At 55.0% G+C, this 18782-nt stretch overlaps 1 protein-coding gene across 2 annotated transcripts; it reads left to right on the forward strand.

The window, feature by feature from the left end:
• Positions 1-12761: 12761 nt before the first annotated feature.
• EGR3 (early growth response 3) lies at positions 12762-17726 on the forward strand. Of its 2 annotated transcripts, XM_059695992.1 has the most exons (3): positions 12997-13135; positions 13559-13611; positions 14435-17726. In XM_059695992.1, exons 2-3 carry the CDS (start codon positions 13572-13574, stop codon positions 15442-15444), a joined length of 1050 nt encoding a protein of 349 aa, XP_059551975.1. In that variant the 5' UTR covers positions 12997-13135; positions 13559-13571; the 3' UTR covers positions 15445-17726. The 2 variants fall into 2 exon arrangements, with proteins under 2 accessions (XP_059551974.1, XP_059551975.1); XM_059695991.1 differs by lacking the exon at positions 13559-13611 and having other exon boundaries at positions 12762-13135.
• The last annotated feature ends 1056 nt before the right edge of the window (positions 17727-18782 follow it).

Raw genomic sequence — 18782 nt, forward strand, 5'->3', positions numbered from 1 at the left:
GCTCATCCTCCCCAGATCCCAGCCTCAGGAATCCCCACCAGGGACCCTGCTGCAGAGAGGGTGGAGGAGGAGCAGGACACAGAAGCACCCCGCTCTGTCCTTATGAGCGGGAATCCACCCCACTGCCTCTGACATAAGTCAGCTGGGCAGGAAGCAGAGGGTTCAAAGGAAAGAGGCTGAGCCTGTCAGAAACGCAGCAGGGCCCTGAGTTCCAACTTTCATTTTCATTCTCATGAAGAAAGCAGACAGTGTGCTAAGTGGGCTTCCCTCAGGGCCTGAGCAGGAGGGCAAGCATGGGAAGTGCCTCAAAGGAGTCCAGACACCCTCCACCTCCCACACTCACACACACACATTCACTCACTCTCACACACACTCACACGTTCACTCACTCTCACACACTCACACACACACATTCACTCACACGCACACGCATACACTCATACATTCACTCTCACACTCATTCTCACACACACACATTCACTCATACACACACATATACACTCACACATTCACTCACTCACACACATGCGCACACTCATACATTCACTCTCACACTCACACACTCACACATTAACTCACTCTCACACACACACATTCACTCATTCTCACCCACATACGCTCACACATTCACTCACACACATACACTCACACATTCATACACACACACACACACACACACACACACACAATTGGACATATACCTGCACATTATCACAAAGCAACGGATCCCTTATACGTGTGCTGTGGCTGCTACACCAGCACACAGTCAGCCATTCTTTAGCATTGGTGGGAACTCGGCTGCATAAGAGCTGAAGGGGCTAGAAGAGAAGGTCCCAGCCCTTCAGAAGCTCTTCCTGTGGGGGAGAGGATGCAGATGGACAGACACAAAGACTGTCAGGATCGTGTGACTGTGAGGCCTGTCGGAGTCCAGCACTAGAAGAGGCAGTGGGAAGACAGGCTAACAAGTAGGAGGGGGAGGCATTCCAGCCAGAGGATGGGGCAGCCTGTAGAGGGAAAGGGGCTCGAGGAGAGAGGCCCGACAGGTGGTGAGCTCCTACAGGAAAGACACCCATGAAGAGAAAACTGCTGGCCCCCAGCCAATGCTCCCACCGGGACATGCTCACACTTTAGTCCCCTAACCTGCCCCCAAACCTGATCCACAGACGCCACCTGCATCTGCCCCCACAAGGACACTGGTCACCACTGTCCAGAGCTTGCCATCCTCCTCCACAGCCCAGGAAACGGGCATGCTCGTCTACACATATACCAACGTGCGCGCACGCCTAGACACACCTCTACTATACGCATCCTGAACACACACACACACACACACACTGTAAATACACCAGCCCACACAAAATCACATGGTGTATGCTCCCGCTAGACACTCCGAGGTTTCGACTCTGCCAAGCTCTTTCTAGACAACCGTGCAAGCTGTGTGTGCGTGCACTGTTCAGCCTGGGCCGTCGCCACTGTAGGATTTGCACGCACATGCAGTCTCCATATATGCACGTCCACTTCATTCACAACCTACATACATTCCAGCCCACATTAACACAGACACACCACCCTTTGGATTGAACTGTGGACCAGATAAGGCCTAACTCCGGCTCTCACTTTTCAGTCTTCTGATATAGCAAGTGGTTGGGGTGGGGCAGTTGTGGAGGATTTGTGTGTGCACAAGGGTGGGGTGGGTGGGTAAGGGAAGGTTCTGCAGAGGATGGGACCCAGGCCTTCCCCTGAAGTCCACAAGGAAGGCACCCAGACACAACCAGCAACCTGACCTCTGGGCCCTCCCTGGCTGCCAGGCTAGGGAAAGAAGAAGCTAAAAGTGGCTTCTGAATTGCTAAATCAGTCCTCAGTGGAGAAGGGGAAACGCGTCAGTTCCCTGGGGAAGTGGCGGAGCCCAGGGTGGCCACAGGCCCAGGGTTTCTACTCCGATGGAAAAAAAGTTGCTCAAATAGATCTGACGCTTTGTTTTCGAACCCAAAATACCCTGTGTCTGCAGGCGGAAGTGTGACCGCGGGAGGGAAGTGGGGCAAGAGAGGAGGGTTAGTTTCCATTGCGGCGACTTTTTCTTTCGTTTGGGGTCTAAAAGAAGCTCTCCCAGCGATCCGGGAAAGTGTTTGGGCAAGAGGGGAGTGTGGCTCTGAGATTGGGGCTGGGGTACCCACAGCCACAGTCACCCTGGGCCCGCCACCCTCCCTCCCCTGGAGGCCTGGGCGAAGGACTGCATCCCCAGGGGCTGTCAGAACTTTCAGGCCACCTGCTGGCAGGCGGGAGAGCCAAAGGGGAAGAGGGGCTGACGCCAGGACTAAAGGGACCAGTCGCAGGCAACTTTGGCTTCAGAGACTTTCCTGAGTGGACTTTGATATAATTTTTTAAACAAAGATCTTATTTACATAAACAAATTTAAAGATCATCCAATAAGTTGGCTGGGCTACAGCACAGACCCACATATTCCTGTTCAGGACTTGAAGGTCAATGGTACTCATGCTAGCTCCAAAATCTCAACCTGCACTCCCATCACTCTCTCACCTTATACTGACTTATTTTTCCTTATGTCACTTATCACCACCTCGTATATGTTTACTTATTGTCCTCCCTACCCTGAACACTCATCAGACCTTGTCTCTCCACAGCAAGAACTTGGGCTGTTTTCCTCACAGCTGTGTTCCCAATGCCTGACACACAGCAGGTGCACAATAGATGATTGTCAACTGTTGGAAACAATAGGGAGGAGGGACGCAGTTCTATTGCCTCATGGGGACTTCTTAATCCCAAAATCCTGAGGCCTGCAACACACCAGACACCCGGTGCTGGGTGGGGGCTGAGAGGGTACAGTGGGAATACAACACAAAATCAGAAGCGCTTCCAGACCTTCTGGAAGGTTCGGTGCAGGAGGGTGGCAGGCAGATATTTATCAAAGCATTGCACAATGAATGTAAAAGGTCAGCAGGATTAAGGCGACTTAGGAGCGGTGTTGGTCTGTCACCTGGGCTATCTGCCGGTTTGGCTCAGCCGATACAGCATCGGCCTGTGGACCGAAGGGTCCGGTGTGATTCCAGTCAAGGGCATGTACCTGGATTGCAGGCTCTCCCCTCCCTCCACCCCTCTTCCCCCACCCCTGCAGGAGCCCTGGTCAGGGCGCATGCAGGAGGCAATCAATCTGTGTGTTTCTTTCACATTGATAGTTCTCTCTGTCTTTCCCTCTCCCACTCTCCCTAAAAATCAATGGGAAAATATCCTCGGGTTAGAGGTGACTGAGCTGCAGGATGAACGTCCTCGGGACATCATAGTCCAAGAGAAAAGGATCCTGGAGTGTGTGGCGCGGCGGCGGGAGGGGGTTCTGAGCACTGGCACCCCCACACTGGATTGGACCTGGTGGCCCAGGGCCTGTGAACCCAGCTGCAGTTCAGAGGCGGCTTTGCGCCCTCGGTGCCTGGGTAAATTTACTGGCTTTTAATGACGACAGGGTAATCACCCTAATGAAGAACTCCCTCCGGGCTGGGGCAGCCAGACTGCGATGAGGCAAGCCGCCAGTGACTCACGCTGACTGTGCCTGGATCCTGCTGCCACTGGGCGCGCAGCGCCACTGGCCTCCTTCCCTGCTCCGCGCGCCCCTCCAGCCCCCTCTGGGAGGCCTGCAAAACGCTGCTCCGCTGGGCTGGGATGGCAACCCCCGCCGCGCCCACTGCTATCCTGGCGGGCCAGGCCGGTGCTGAGACTTCTTGCTCCGCCCTGTGCGTCTCCTCCCCACTCACAGCCTCAGTTCCCCCGCGGCCTGGGGCTGGGAGGGAGTGGGCCAGCTCTGGTGTGCTCAGCACCCGCTGATGATCCCAGGCTCTGCTGGGCTTTGCATCCACCCCCCTGGCCCCACTTTCTCCGCCAGTGCCTCGGTTTCCCCGGACTGAGTAGCAGTAGCTCAAGATTCTCCACACCACCCCCCACCCTGCCCCCGGGTGGCGGGAGTATTAATTACAGTTTATTCCCAGCTTTGAAGATGAAAAATGCCAAGGATCATTACCACTCAATTAACGGGGCTATTACCACTTGAGTTTATGTCTGATTAATCCTGCTCCACCCCCACCCTGGAATCCATGTTGCCTTGGAGGCCTCCAGCTCCATTCTTCTCCTGGATTTCACACTGGGAGTAACCCCCTTTCCTGTTCCTGCTAATTGCAACAGGAATGGGGCCTGGTAGAGTGTCTGGCACAGTCATACTTCAACAAATATTTATGGAGCAGCCATAAGCGCACTGGAGCTGGGGATAGAGCAGCGGAGAGCACAGACCCAGCCCCTGCCCTCCTGGAACTCGCTTTCTCCTAGGACCTAGGTGCCCAGAAGCCTGATGGGATCCAGCACACCCAGGCCCAGTGCTGCCTCCCTTCTTCCCCTGGAGGATTTCTCACTTGTCCACACAGCAAACCAGTCAGGCCTGGGCCAGGCACTAAGAGAGAAGTCCGGGAAGGACAATGCTAATGGGTTCCAGTTTTAGAGGTGGAAAAAAATAAAGTTAACATGAAAATGGGGGGATCACCTTTCCTAGCACAGAATACCCCCTGCCCTCCTCTCGCCTCCCCTCCCCTCCCCTTCTCCACCTCCTCTCTGCTCCACTCCTCACTTAGGGGTCTTAGTCCCACCTCAAAGCCTTCACCAAGCCTCCCTCCCCCCAGTCAGGACTCCCCCTCTCCCTGAACAAGTCCCTTCTGCCAGCAGGCGGTGGCCCTTCCTCCTCTGAGCTCCCTGCTCGCACCTCCTTTGAGACATTGTCCTGTGTACCATGACTTCCACCAGAGTCTCACTTCCCACTTCTCTTTAAACTGCCCACTCCTGGCCGACAGCAGGACCCCAGACTCAAGTCTGTTCCCTCCACAGAGTGCACAGGAAGTGCTTCCTACATGTTTCTCATTGAAAGAGAGGTAAGTCCCAGACCTAGGAGCACCCACCCCTCCACCCCGCCCCCCCACACACACACACACAAAATGAAACTTGGGTGAACAATGGATGCGCATCCTCTGTGTGGGGGGAGGAGTCCGTGCCGGGGCCATAGAGAAGAAAGGACCTCGTGGGAAGGGCCCAGTGGATCCAACTGCTGCTCAAATAGACCATGTTTCAGAATTACCATCATGAGCACTGGAACGGGGTCAACAGAGTCTGATGGAGCAAACGCTGGGCACAAGAGACAAAGAGGAATAAGACTCAATCCCTGCCCTAGGGGAGCGTGATACCATCTTCCGTCTTCCAGTAACTTTCAGGGTGATCTTGGGCCAAATAATTCTGCAATTGGAGAGGGGGAGATCGTGCCCCTTCTCCTTTGCCCACCTGCCCTGAGCCCTGACAGGGAAGCTCATGCTGATGGGCAGACATCGCTGCATTGTGCCCGCGGCCCTCAGGGGGATGGGATGGGGCCAGGAGCAGCATCAGTCTTTACCCCAGTGGCTGTGAAAAGCAGTTCATTTTCTAGGAGAGCTAAGGCATGGCAAAGGTAGGGAAGCCATGCCTACGCTATCTAGTGAGAGGTAGTTAATACAACTGAGGAGCTCCAATTCTGGGCCCAAGAGAGGCACTAACTGCTTTTCCCGAGAGAGGTTTGTGACCGCATAGAACTACTAAGAACCCAAAAGGCTGCCTCCCACTCCTCACCCTGAGGAAGGAGGCAAAGGGCCTGCTAGTTTGAGGCTGGGGCCTAAGAGACAAGGATCTAAAGACCACAGCTCTCTCTGGTTTCCCAAAGGCTTTCCTTACAGGACAAGGAGGAGAGGAACCTGCCAGCCTCTGGGATCCAGCCCCGGCCCGTGGCTGAATCCTGCCCCCAGCAAGAGGCTGGCTGTGGGGAGAGCAATGGGAAGAGCCTGCTCTGAAAGCTTTTCTCACCTCTCTCTCCCTCTTTTTCGATCTCTCACTCCCTCTGTGCTCCCCTGACTGCCTCCTCCTTGGCCCCCCACATTCACACCTTTTCTGGTTCATTTCAGATGACAAAGTTCCTCTTTCCAAAAAGCCCCATCCCCCAAGAGTCCTTTCTGCAGAGACACCATCCTTTCCCAGCTGAGTAGGGGGGCTGTCCCACGGCGGCCCCCAGGGGCATGACAGGCCATCTGAGCACATGACTCCACTTACCCTGTGAGAACCCCTGAAAAGTTCCCATTACAAGCTCTCATCCCCTGACCCATCCCTTCTCCCCCTGCAGATCCCAGCCCAATCCTTTCAAGACCCCAAACTTATCAGGAATATCTCAGTGCTCCTCCCCACCCTCCCTGCAACAGAATCCGAAACATGTGCCTTAACAGAGCTGGGGGGCATGTAGAGATCGGTTATCCAGTGCAGCCCCTACCAGAAGCCCAGGAACGCCCCGAGTCACATAGATCATTGGTGGCATAACCCACACCCCGGATTCCTGGAGCAGGGCTTGTACTTTCCCTAATGTTCCCAAGTCTCCCCTTCCATTTTAACTTCTTTCTTCCCTCCCTGCCCCAGATCAGCCCAGCCTGGCCCTGAACTCTCATCCTCTTGACAGTCCTCATCCCTGACCCCTTGCAGTTTCTCACTGCCTTGGAGGGGGGCTCTCCAGGACCAGCAAAAGTATTTTGTAACAGGACTTCCTCCTTTAGTCACCAGCCTCTCCCAAAATCTTGAGAGTTTTGTCAATGCTCAACCGCTTGAAGTGTGATAAAAAAAAACACACCCCAATTTAACATGATTATAATGAGTTAGTTTGAGCTTAGGCACAAACAGGTGTTTAAGATGGGCATATATGATTGGCTGGGAAAGGATCCTATGACCTCTGAGACAGCAGTGGTACTGGAGCTCAGAGTGGTGTAGTTTCCATTCCACCTACTGGGAGCCCAGGGAACGTTGGTCCCCTTGACCTCCCTGAGTGCTATAACCCCTTACTGTCCTGGATGGGGGCCCCTCCTCTACCCCATGCTGGGTCCCAGGGGTAAAGGGAGGCAACGCTGCAGCTAGCCTTTCTTCTCCTCATTGCCTTCACCAGTTCTATACCCAGCTCTCCTCTTATCCACATCTGCCATCTCATTTCTTTCTGACAGCCATAATGGGGACAAAGAGCACAATTAAGAGTAGTAGCTTTGGCCTGGCCAGCGTGGCTCAGTGGTTGAGCAACAACCTATGAACCAGGAGGTCACAGTTCAATTCCCAGTCAGGGCATGTGCCCAGGTTGCAGGCTTGATCCCCATTGTGGAGTGTGTAGGAGGCAGTCAATCAATGATTCTCTCTCATCATTGATGTTTCTATCTCTCTCTCCCTTCCTCTCTGAAATTTAAAAAAAAAAAGTAGTAACTTTGGAGTCATAAGGCTCTAAGTTCAAATGTCAGTTCAGCCACTTCCTGGCTAGGTATCTTCCAACTAACTATTCAGACTCTTTCCAATGCCTTACATTCTTTATTTTTTAAAAAAATGTTGCTTGCCCCGCCAATGTGATTCTGTGGTTGAGCACCAACCTATGAACCAGGAGGTCACAGCTCAATTCCAATCAGGGTCCCAGAGGCCCGGGGGTGGGGGGTGGGGGGGAGCGGTCCTGCAGGAGGCAGTCAATCAATGATTCTCTCTCATCATTGATGTTTCTATCTCTCTCTCTTTCTCCCTTCCCCTCTGAAAGCAATAAAAAAAATTTTTTTAATGTTGAGGGGGCAGTCCTAAAAGCTTCCTCATGGTATTGTTTTTGTAAAGAATGAAGAAAACGAAGTATGTCCCCAGGGCCCCCATCACCTCATCTTCTGTGGGTACAGAAGCTCTGCAAGCCTGAAGCCTCCAGCAGTCCCCAAAAGAGGCTCAGCTCCAGCTCTGAGCCTGGAGCCCCACCCTCCAAATCCTTGTGGCTGTCAACAATATGTCCCTTCTGCAAGCTTTCAGGCAAAACCCACCTCGCTTAGAGCTGGCTGTCATTACCAAAGAAGTGGTAGTGCCCTCTACCAGGGAAGGCTGGCCAGGGAGAGTCCACCAGTGACCCACCCATCTCCCGTGTGGCACCCCCAAATGGAAAGCAACTGAAGACCCTTGAGAGCACTGTCACTCAGGAGTAATCCCACCAGGGTGGGCCCTGTACATAGGTACCTGGTGCAATTTGAGGAACCCCAGACACTCTCTGTGCCCAGATCTCCCACTCTTTGTCACTGGGCCTGATATCCCACAATCAGACCTCATTCCACCAGCATTTATGAGCACCTACAATTTTCTAGGCATCCTGCTAACCATTGGGCTTACATCCATTGGGTTGTGTATTACCCTCTCTAAGCATTTTCTTTTGAAATGCAAATACCCTCGGAGAAGGGCAATGCATTAAATCACTAATACCCCTAAGTTAATTGGGGGTTTCTTTCTTTTAAAAACAGTAGAGAAAGCCTGGACATCTTTAGCAAAAAGGGGAGCTAAAGTTCAGAGGGCAGAGGTGAATACCGAGCTAGAAGCAAGACAGCAACAATCTGGCCTTTTTCTGTGGTTGATGTCTAGGGCCACATCTCCCCCTTCCTTTATCCTTTCACCAAGACAAACACACCCACTGCCCCCACAAGCAGCCACGGTGCCCATAAGTGCACCTGGTAAAGCTAGCCAGATTCCGGAGATCAGCCAGAGGCTGGGCGGCCTTGGCCCTGCTGCAGAGGGGTCTGGCCTGCCTTTCACCATCTCCAGGGTGAGGATGCCCTGAACTAGTGCCTACTTGCTCCCCAACAAGTCCAGGGCTTGGAGTTCAGGTAATTAAGCCCTTGGCAATCTCACCTGGGCCCGCCAATAAACCAGACAATCAACCCCAGCCCCTGTTCAGGGGGGAGAGAGAAAAGAAGGAGGGCAGGAAGGAGAGAAACTTTTTTCTATGCTGCATTCAAGGCTTGACAACCAGAAGGGAAAATGCTATTAGTCTACAAACAGCCACTCCAAATACCCACTCCATACCCAGGGTCTTCCCCTCCTGCCACAGAAGCCTGGTCTCCGTCTGCCACCATCATCGGGGTGACAGAGGACACCTGTGTGGGCTGCAGCCTGAACAGGAGCCAGGCAGTGAGGGCCTATACTTGCAGGGACAGGCTTTCCCAGCATGGCTCCTTCCACGGCAGAGGAGGGAGGGAAGGGCATCTGAATCCCCCACCCCACCCTGAAAGCCACAGCCACCCTCTAAAAATGTCTAGAAGGGTGCTACAGATGCTCTCTTTAGAGCAACTGAGTGACTTCTTCGTACCTTGCCTGATTTCACCGCCAGCTCCGGAGGGTCCAGTCTGCCTGGGCTCCTACAGAAGACCATTCCTTAAGCATCTCTACTTTGGTGCAGTGCCCAGCAGGTGCCTGGCACTCAAATAGAACTTCCCTCTCCCCCCTAAATAATAAACATTAATAGTTCTGGTATATGATCACACTGATATGGGATGGAGTTCCATACCTGGCACTTTTTACTCCCTATATCACTTACTCCTAAGACACACATGAGGAAAAGGCTTTTCTGTCGCATGGTAGGGTGGGGGAGAATACAATTGAACAGTAATAATTGTCATTTAGTGAGTGCTTGCTAAGGGAGTAGCCATAGTACTCTGAGGATTATCTAAGTTAATTTTTTCTAAAATACTATTATTATCCCAATTTACAGACAAGGAAACTGAGGCTAAGAAAGAAATTTGTCCAAGATCACACTGAAGTTTTAATGAATACTTATTTAATTTAATTGAAGACTCCCATTTCATGTCAAGAACTAGTAGGAAGGAGGGAGAAGACATTTGTGTCCCCCCCCCCCCAAAAAAAACTATCCAATCTCACCAACATGTAAACAGGCCCCGCGGGAACCCGGCAAGTCCTACTCGCTCTTCACCTTGCACGTAACAAGTCCAGCTAGCCTAAAAGTCTCTGGGCCGCCTCTGGAGAGGCTACACTCCTCCACCGTTTGGGGGGGTGGGGGGTCCTGGAAGCTCTCAAGGATTCCAAACGTTCCCATTGCCTTTTCTAATGCGGGTCTCAACTGAACAAAACTGGGGGTTCTAGCTTCTCTCTTTCCTCCCCTGAGGAGAGGTTTCAACAGGTGGGGAGGAGGTGCATCACGGTAGAAGCCTGGAGGTCTCTTAATTCCCCCCCCCCCCCCCCCGCAGGCTGAGCTGTGCCTCTCGCGGGGAAACTTGGGCACTGCAGTCAATATGGGGGCCTGCAGTTCGCCCAAGGCCGCGGACCTCTTGGAGCCTCCGGGGCTGGCCCGCAGGAACCCGCGGAGAACCCCCGCCACCCCTGGGTCACGCGCAGCGGGAGGCGCCGCAGAGGGACCAGGTCTGGGGCTGGAGCGGCCGAAGCTCTCTGCTCAACGCCGCTCCCCGCTTCGCCCCTTCTGCCAGGTCCGTGGCCCACTGGCCGGAGCCGCTGGCTAATATTTCATGCCCCCAGACTGCCTCCCTAGGTGACGCTACAGCCTGTGTGGTTCCTTTAAAGGCTGCGGGTTCCGCTCATCTTTCCTTTTCCACTGGATGCCAAAATATGCAAATCCGGGGACCGGAATCAGCAGCCAAATCAAGGAGAAGGGGCGCGGCCGACGCGTCACCGGATCCGCTCCTTGTATGGCTCTTCCCGGCTTGGCCCGCCGCCCGGCGACCCTCCCTGCAGCCGCCAGAGCCCCTCCTGCGCCCAGCCCAGCTCTCACTGCCGCCCACGTCCCCGGGCCCGCCGCCCGCCCCCCAGGGAGGGAGCCGGGGGCGGCAGGCGCTGCACGCCCTGATTCCGGCCGGAGCCCGGACCGCTGCAGAGCTGTCGCTCCCCGCGCCGCGCGGGCGGAGGAGAGCCCGGGGGCACAGTGCTTCCCCGGTTTAGGTTGGGGAGCCTGGCGAGCGTGGCGGCAGGGGCGGGGGAGAAGGGGTTCACGGGCAGCGGGAATCCCTCCTTTCCTAAGAACTGGAGAAGATCCGGGGGAGACTGGCCCCTCCCACTCCCAGTTCTCCGCGGAGTGAAATGGAGGGGAGGAAAGCGAGGTTGTCATCCACCCCCACCGCTATGTGCAGCTCGGGAGTTCCTCCCACGCGTTCCCCGGCCCGCGTGGCCCTCCCACGGCGTGAGGCTCGGGGATCCTCTCTGCCTCCTTGTCAACACTCCTACTCCCCCTGAGAAATGCACGTCTCCCCCAACCCGACTCCCCAGCGGGGGACACGGGATTCACCGCACCCACGCGGCCACTGAGGAGGGAATCCTCCCACGCCAAGCCAGTGTGATTCGGGGTCGCTCCCCCACGCTCCCTTCCTCTCCTCCCCTTTCCCCGGGCCTGGCCGCGCGCGCTCCAGGAGCAGGCCTCGGGGAACATATCAGCCGCCCCCGGGATCTGCTGCTACGGGAGGTGACAGCTCTCGGGTTGGCAAACAGGCGGCCTTTGACTGCAGGGCGTCAGGGACAGCCCTGTAGAGGGCGATGGTTAGGGTAGAGACCAGGGGAGGCCGCCGGGAGGCCAGCCGAGTGTCAGACTGTGAGCTCGGCAAGGTCCTGCTGCGACTCCGTGGCGGGCCCTTCCCAGGCAGCAATAGACAGCGGCTGCGCCCAAGCCTGCTAGGCCCTCCTGCCATTCCCTGGCCAAAGGGATGCTTGGGAACCGTTAGTGAAGTAGTCGAGGATTTGGTGCACGTGTTTCCTATCCGCTCAACTTCATTTTTTCTTCTTCAACAACAAAACCACACATCCTCGACCCCAAATGTGTGGGGTTCTCGCCTCCCGCGCAGCCTCTTTGCAGCTACGACTCTCCCCGCCAGGGCACTCAACCAGGAGTCAGTGCAGGGGGCACAGGGAGAGGCAGGGGTGTGGGCGGTGGATCAGAGAGATGGAGGTACAAAAGTTCTCGGCATTTGGGACCAGGTGTCTCTGACTCTCTGGAATCCTTCTCCGCGGAGGGACGCGCTTCCTTTCTCCTGGTCTCAGGCAAGGTCCTGGGCCCGAGAAAAGCAGCAAGGCAGAGTCGGCTGGGGCAGTGTCGGAGTGCACGCCTTCCGGGTTCCCCAAAAGTTCCCAGGCTGCAAAGGGACGTTGCCCGGGGTTTTCAATTCTCATTCTTCCTGCTACGGGTGTTGGAGCAAACCTCCTCCCGCCGCCCCCCCGCCCCCCCACACACACACACTCGCGTCCGCGCCCCCACCCCACCCCGCTGTCCCAGAGGGTTCTCCTCGTGCAGACCCAAAATAAACATACAGGCAGTTATGGCTTTTTCAAATGCGCGCTACGTGCTTTACGCTTTGCGTTCAGTTGCATCCCTCTGTCCTCTCTCCTCTCGAATTGTCCTTTCTTCTCTTCTATTTCTCTTTTTTCAAGATCCGCGAGCGGTGCGGACGCCGCACGCTGGCGGCCGCCCGCTTCCTGCTTTCTAATGTTCCATTGTGAGGAGCTTCCATTGTGACGTCGCGCCCCTTCGGCTGGGCTTTGTCTGTCCATATATGGGCAGCTACGTCACGGAGCTTTCCCGGGGCTCAGATAAATAGGCTGGTGGAGTTCCCTGGCTGGGAGCTTTTGGGCAGCAGTGAGCTTGCTAGGAAGCGGCGGGGCTGGTGGTGGTGGTAGCAGCAGCGGCAGCGGCAGCGGCAGAGGCAGCGGCAGTGGCGGCGGTGGCGGCGGTGGCGGCGGTGGATCGGGGGGAGGGGGGGGCCCGGCGCGCGTCTGTTTGTAAGATCCATACTGAAGCCGCGTCCGACCCCCTCCACCGAGACCCCACCCCACCCCAGACCCCAACCCACCCCCCCGCACACGCCCCCCCACGCGACCCAGCCTCATAGGGCACCCGCCAGGCAACCAAGAAGATTACCCCCCTTTGCCCTCTCTCCCACCCACCCCCCAAAAAGAGAAGATCCCCTCCTCTGGCCCACCCCTTCCCCTTTTCCCTCTCTCCTCCCCCCCGAACTTTCCCTCTCGCATGCTTTTCCCCTGCACCACGGATCGCCTCTCGGATGCCGCCCGCCTGGAAGCTGCGTTAGGAGAGAGCGGCGGCGGCGGCGGCGGCGGTGGCGGCGGCGGCAGCTCGGGAGTGCTATGACCGGCAAACTCGCCGAGAAGCTGCCGGTGACCATGAGCAGTTTGCTAAACCAACTGCCTGACAATCTGTACCCCGAGGAGATCCCCAGCGCACTCAACCTCTTCTCCGGCAGCAGCGATTCCGTAGCCCATTACAATCAGATGGCTACAGGTAAGGGCGGCGGGGAGGCTGCGAAGCAGCGAGGGAGGAACGGGAGAGGAAGAGGAGGGGGAACGAGCTAGCTAGCGATGGATGGAAGGAAGGAAGGAAGGAAGGATGGATGGATGGATGGATGGATGGAGAGATGGGGGCGCGCTGGTAATTTTCCAGGGGGCGAGTTGCTTTTCCCACCCACTCCCCGCCCCCCGCCCTCTCCGATCGGGAAGGCTCGGTTGGCTACGCCACGGTAGAGGCTTCTGTTCTCCCGGGTGGGGGCAGCCGCCGACCGGAGGGAGGTAGGTGCTAGCGGCCCTGGGGTTCTCCACTCAGGGGGCGCGATCGCCGGGCTGCACGCAAGGCGTGGTGCCGTCGTCCCCTTTCCCAGGAGGAGCCGAGCGACCCTTTCACCCGCGCTCTCTCCCCTTATTCCCTCAGCCCCCCACCCGGGATGGAGCCGTGTGCGGCGTGGAGTCCCCGCGGTGGGAGAGGTACTGCGACGCTGCCTTTTCCGGGCGTTCAGCAAACCCGTAGGGATGTGGGGACGGTGGGGAGAGGGTCCACCCACGACGGGGCTGCCCCGGGGGGCGGGGGGGTCGATCCTTGGGCCGAAGAGCTTGGGAAGAGCGGCCACTCCCGCCGTGGAGACATCGGCCGGTTTTCCGCCGCCCTCCGCCCTCCCTAGCTGGGGCTGGGCTTTCTCCCTCCCGCAAGAGCCTAAAGCTTCTTCAGGCCCGGGGGAGACTGGGCCGGGGTGGAGGCGGCGGGCGAGCTCCCTTTGAGGGCAGCACCCCTCTACGCGCGGAGCACAAAGCGCCGGAGCTCTCGGGGTCAGCGACCCGGGCGCAGTGCACGAGGAGGGCTTCGCCGGGGCCGGCAAGGCGCGGCGTCCGGGCGCGGACAGGTTAGGGGAAGAGGCCGAGTTGTGTGCGCTAGAGAGCGAGAGCCCGGCGCGCTCCCGGTCCGAAACTACCTGTAGCTGCAGCTACCTGCCTGCCCCACCTCGAAACAACAATGCTTCTCGCTCGCGCGCGCTCGCGCGCGCGTGTGTGTGGTACGTGAGTGTGTGCGCGGCGTGTGCGGTGTGTGTGCAGCAGCCACTCCACGCCCGATCCGTAGTATTTTGCTGTATCCAGGTTGCGCCCGGGAGCGCGGCACCGCCCGCTTTGCGCCGGGCGCAGCTTTCCTCTTACCCCACGCGCTGCGCACTCCACCCGGCTGCACGCTCCACACCTGGGCCAGGACCTGGGCGCCCCGGCCCTGGAGCCGGCCGGGCTTCACTCACCCCTCCCCTCTCTCCTCCGCTCTCCGCAGAGAATGTGATGGACATCGGCCTGACCAACGAGAAGCCCAACCCGGAACTCTCTTATTCGGGCTCCTTTCAGCCAGCTCCCGGCAACAAGACCGTGACCTACTTGGGAAAGTTCGCCTTCGACTCCCCTTCTAACTGGTGCCAGGACAACATCATTAGCCTCATGAGCGCCGGCATCTTGGGGGTGCCCCCGGCCTCAGGGGCACTCAGCACGCAGACCTCCACGGCCAGCATGGTGCAGCCACCTCAGGGCGACGTGGAGGCCATGTACCCGGCGCTCCCCCCCTATTCTAACTGCAGCGATCTCTACTCAGAGCCTGTGTCTTTCCACGACCCCCAGGGCAACCCTGGGCTCGCCTATTCCCCCCAGGATTATCAATCGGCCAAGCCGGCCTTGGACAGCAATCTCTTCCCCATGATTCCTGACTACAATCTCTACCACCACCCCAGCGACATGGGCTCTATTCCGGAGCACAAGCCCTTCCAGGGCATGGACCCCATCCGAGTCAACCCGCCCCCTATCACCCCCCTGGAGACCATCAAGGCATTCAAAGACAAGCAGATCCACCCAGGCTTCGGCAGCCTACCCCAGCCGCCGCTCACACTCAAGCCCATCCGGCCCCGCAAGTACCCCAACCGACCCAGCAAGACCCCACTCCACGAGCGGCCCCACGCGTGTCCGGCGGAGGGCTGCGACCGCCGTTTCAGCCGCTCGGACGAGCTGACGCGGCACCTGCGCATCCACACGGGCCACAAGCCCTTCCAGTGCCGGATCTGCATGCGGAGCTTCAGCCGCAGCGACCACCTCACCACTCACATCCGCACGCATACGGGCGAGAAGCCCTTTGCCTGCGAGTTCTGCGGGCGCAAGTTCGCGCGCAGCGACGAGCGCAAGCGCCACGCCAAGATCCACCTCAAGCAAAAGGAGAAGAAGGCGGAGAAGGGGGTGGCGCCTTCTGCGTCCTCAGCGCCCCCCGTGACCCTGGCCCCCGTGGTCACCACCTGTGCCTGAGGCTCGGGCCCCCAGATTCCCACATTTCCCCTCCAGTGTCTCCCTGCTGCTGCCCTAAAGCAGCGGGAGAGCTCGCCACGGAGGCGCAGGGGCCGCACTTGGGCCTCTCCATGGACTTAAGGCTCCTCGTCACTCTTGGACGTCCCCGGTTTCCACCCTTTCACACCGGCCAACAGTCGGGGGCCAGGGCAGAAGGCGCCTGCCTCTCGCTGTCTCCCACCCCCTTTAGCCACGGCGTGGAGGGGGAAAGAGTGGCGTCTAGCCCGCTTCGTTCAGTTCGGATCGTCTTGATCCAGGGGCCGCGGGGGGCGAGAGGGGGCCACACCAAGGACTTGCGGGGGACTGAAGGCGGGGCCCACCCAAACCTCGCCTGACCTAAGCACCTCAATGGTCCCCATACGTCTCCCTCGGTTCCCCCTCGAAGACCTGAGAGAGGGGAGAGGGTAAGAAGCGCACCAAAGCGCAGAGCTTGCTGCCTGCCGCGCGCACGCCTGCGCGTGAGTGTGCGTGCTCGCGTGAGCGTGTGTGTGTGTGTGTGTGTGTGTGTGTGTGTGTGTGTGTGTGTGTGTGTGTGTCAGACTCTTGAGCTGAACTGGGCTATGTGCACCCCAAACTCTTCCACACATCGAATCCCCAGGCCTCTGGGGAGACTGTCCCAGGCTGGGTGCCTGCACGCGGCCAGATGAGACGGGTCTTCCATCTGCTCAGAAATAATGTTTCTTACAGAAATGCCTCGGATGCCACCGCGGCGGTGTGGCTACCGCCCCTTAAGCTTTGGCCCCTCAGAACCCCACTTTTTCCGAGCACTTCCCTATTAGGCCTCAGAGCAGTTTGATCTGCAGGGAGAAGGAGCAGCTATCACTGAACCTGCCTTTTTTTAAAAATGTATTTCCTCAGCCTCACTTTTTAAAATCTAGGTCCTGAGTTTGCCCTCTGCCCTTCCCCCACCCTCTTCTCCCTTCTCCCCTCCAAGCCTTCTCCCATCTCTTTCAAAATCTTTTACCAGAAAGGCAGGCCTCAACCAGCCACCCCATTTCACCATCTTTTTGTTTTCTCTCTCACATATTCTTCTTCCCATTGGTGGTGGGAACGCAGGCTCATTTTTGCCCCTGGCCACCAAATAGGTAGACTTCAAATCTACATATATGGTGTGTCTGTGTGTGTGTGTGTGTGTGTACAAACACGTACACATACACATACATATAACATACACACAATACATATTCCTAGCAAAATAAAATCTCTAAGGTACTTGGCCATCCAGTGCAGTGCACTGGAATAAAGAGGATTTGTAGGCATATACATCTTTAAATGATTTATTTTTTATGAAAATTTTAACTGATGAAATATCTATGTATGTGTGTATTATGTATGTATATACACAAATCTATGTATGTATGTATACATATATACACATACACATCTCTGTCCAAATTTTCCTTAAAAGATATGGGGATTTTTGCATTAATCCATGTTGATTAATGAGGTGTATCTTTTTCATACCCCAATTTCACCTTCTTCCTACCCTACCTCAACTCTTCTCAGGCACCCCTCCACCCCAGCCCTTCTCCACACAGGGGTGACTCTTTTGAAGTATAGTAGTAGGGAAGGTTGCTCTCTGACACAGCTTCCAGCACAGTCCTGACTGAATGTACTGTTCCCTATTCCCAGTGTTTCTCCTGTGGTCAGTAAGCTGCCCAGAGAGAAGGAACAAAGGTCTGGAGTTTACAGAATGTCTGTTTTTAAAGTCACTTTATGCATTACCCACCTTTTTTTTTTTTTTTTTTTTAAGAAAAAGAAAGCACTGTTTTTTCTTTGTTTTTTTGGTGGAGGAAAAATAATACTAAACGGAGTCCAGTGAAGGGGGATCAAAGAGCAGGGGGTTGTGGATTTCCAGGTACTTGGACTTTTTGTAGAAGGAGAGAGAAGAGAGGATGAAGTTTGCCAGGAGGGCTCATATTTTTTCAGCTGAGGGGTAAAATCTTTCTTTGCAGAGACAGTATTTTGCTGAATAGTTTTTATAATGTGATGATTATTAAAAACAAAATTTTGGTCACTTCAAAGCCAGAAGGAGGAATCAAATATCCTTTAATATTTTTTCCTTGCTCCTCCTGGCTTATGCATGTCACTGCATGATAACTCTGAGTTTTCCTTTGTTTTAATAAAACTGTTCTCAGACATTTAAGCTAAACTAAGAGAAAAAAATAACTTTGTTGCCAAAAGGTTGTGCTATCCAGATTTTTTATATGTCTGCATGTTTAAAAAAAAACAGCAAAAGAAAATGCACTCTAACTTATGTGAACTGAGAGAAAAAAATCAGGTTTTAAACAGGAAAACCTATGGGGAATGATATTTTTTGGAAGACTTTTGTATAAAGTTGAGTACTTAGAAAAAAAGACAAACCAGATGTAATATATTTTGTGGATGTTTTTATTTCTTGGATTTATAGTACCTTATACTAAGGTTAAAAAATATGCTTGATATTGTGAAAAGGTGAAATTCTTCACCAACATTTCATCTGCTCCATTGTCACATTGTTATGCCAATATAATATAGTTAATGAAAACAGCATTTTTAAAAACTGAAATATTGAAATGGTGTAATGTTGTACCATTTGCACTGTGAGCAAATGCTAATACAGTAAATATATTGTGTTTGCTGACAATCAGCCGGCCTATAAATCTCCTTATTTTATTCCTTGTTTTCATAGCATAAAGTTTTGGTTTGGCCTGTTCTTTGTCTTGTTTTGTTTTTGGCTGGTGGTTGGTTTGGTAGGTTCTTATGCCTGGTTTTGCCATTCTTGCTCTGAAAATTCTCAGTGTGGAAATGTGGAATTTGGCATCATTGGAAGTTGGTCAGACTTTTGCGTGGTTCTGGTGTTTCCAGTGTTGAGTGTTCACTGTGGTTCCAAGAGAATAGAATTCTCCTCCACCCTCTGGGAGCTTCAAACTGCTGGAAATATTAGAGAAACAGATAAACTTCTGGGATTCAGGGCCGGTGGCTGGAACCTTCTGGAACCCTTCTCTCTGGTTTTCAATGGGTATTTGAGGGTAGAAAGGAGGAGATGATCTGATTTATGAAATGTTTCTCTAATGGTCACTGGGAGCACCAGAGCAGGACCCCAGAGGATCTCCACAGCCATTGTGAGTGGTGTTCTTGGTAAAACTTTTGAAGCTTGAAAAACAAGCAGAGACTTGCGAGAGGTTCTTCAAGGTTGGCCAGATAACCAGAGAGATTGGAAGCTCTTTTGTGGTCAGATAATTGGGGAAAGTTGGGTTTAATGTTCTGTAACTTCAACCCCGCTTGGGCAGGATTCTCCAGGCCTCACTATTTGTAGC

The sequence above is a fragment of the Myotis daubentonii genome, chromosome 5 (assembly GCF_963259705.1).
Source record: "Myotis daubentonii chromosome 5, mMyoDau2.1, whole genome shotgun sequence".
Taxonomy (NCBI): Eukaryota; Metazoa; Chordata; class Mammalia; order Chiroptera; family Vespertilionidae; genus Myotis; species Myotis daubentonii.

What these genes read in the sequence shown, in the direction of transcription:
- EGR3 (XM_059695991.1), top strand. Translation starts at nt 12,982, where the DNA reads ATGACCGGCAAACTCGCCGAGAAGCTGCCGGTGACCATGAGCAGTTTG. An exon ending in TTACAATCAGATGGCTACAG is followed by an intron (nt 13,136 to 14,434) that starts GTAAGGGCGGCG and finishes CGCTCTCCGCAG; the next exon opens with AGAATGTGATGGACATCGGC.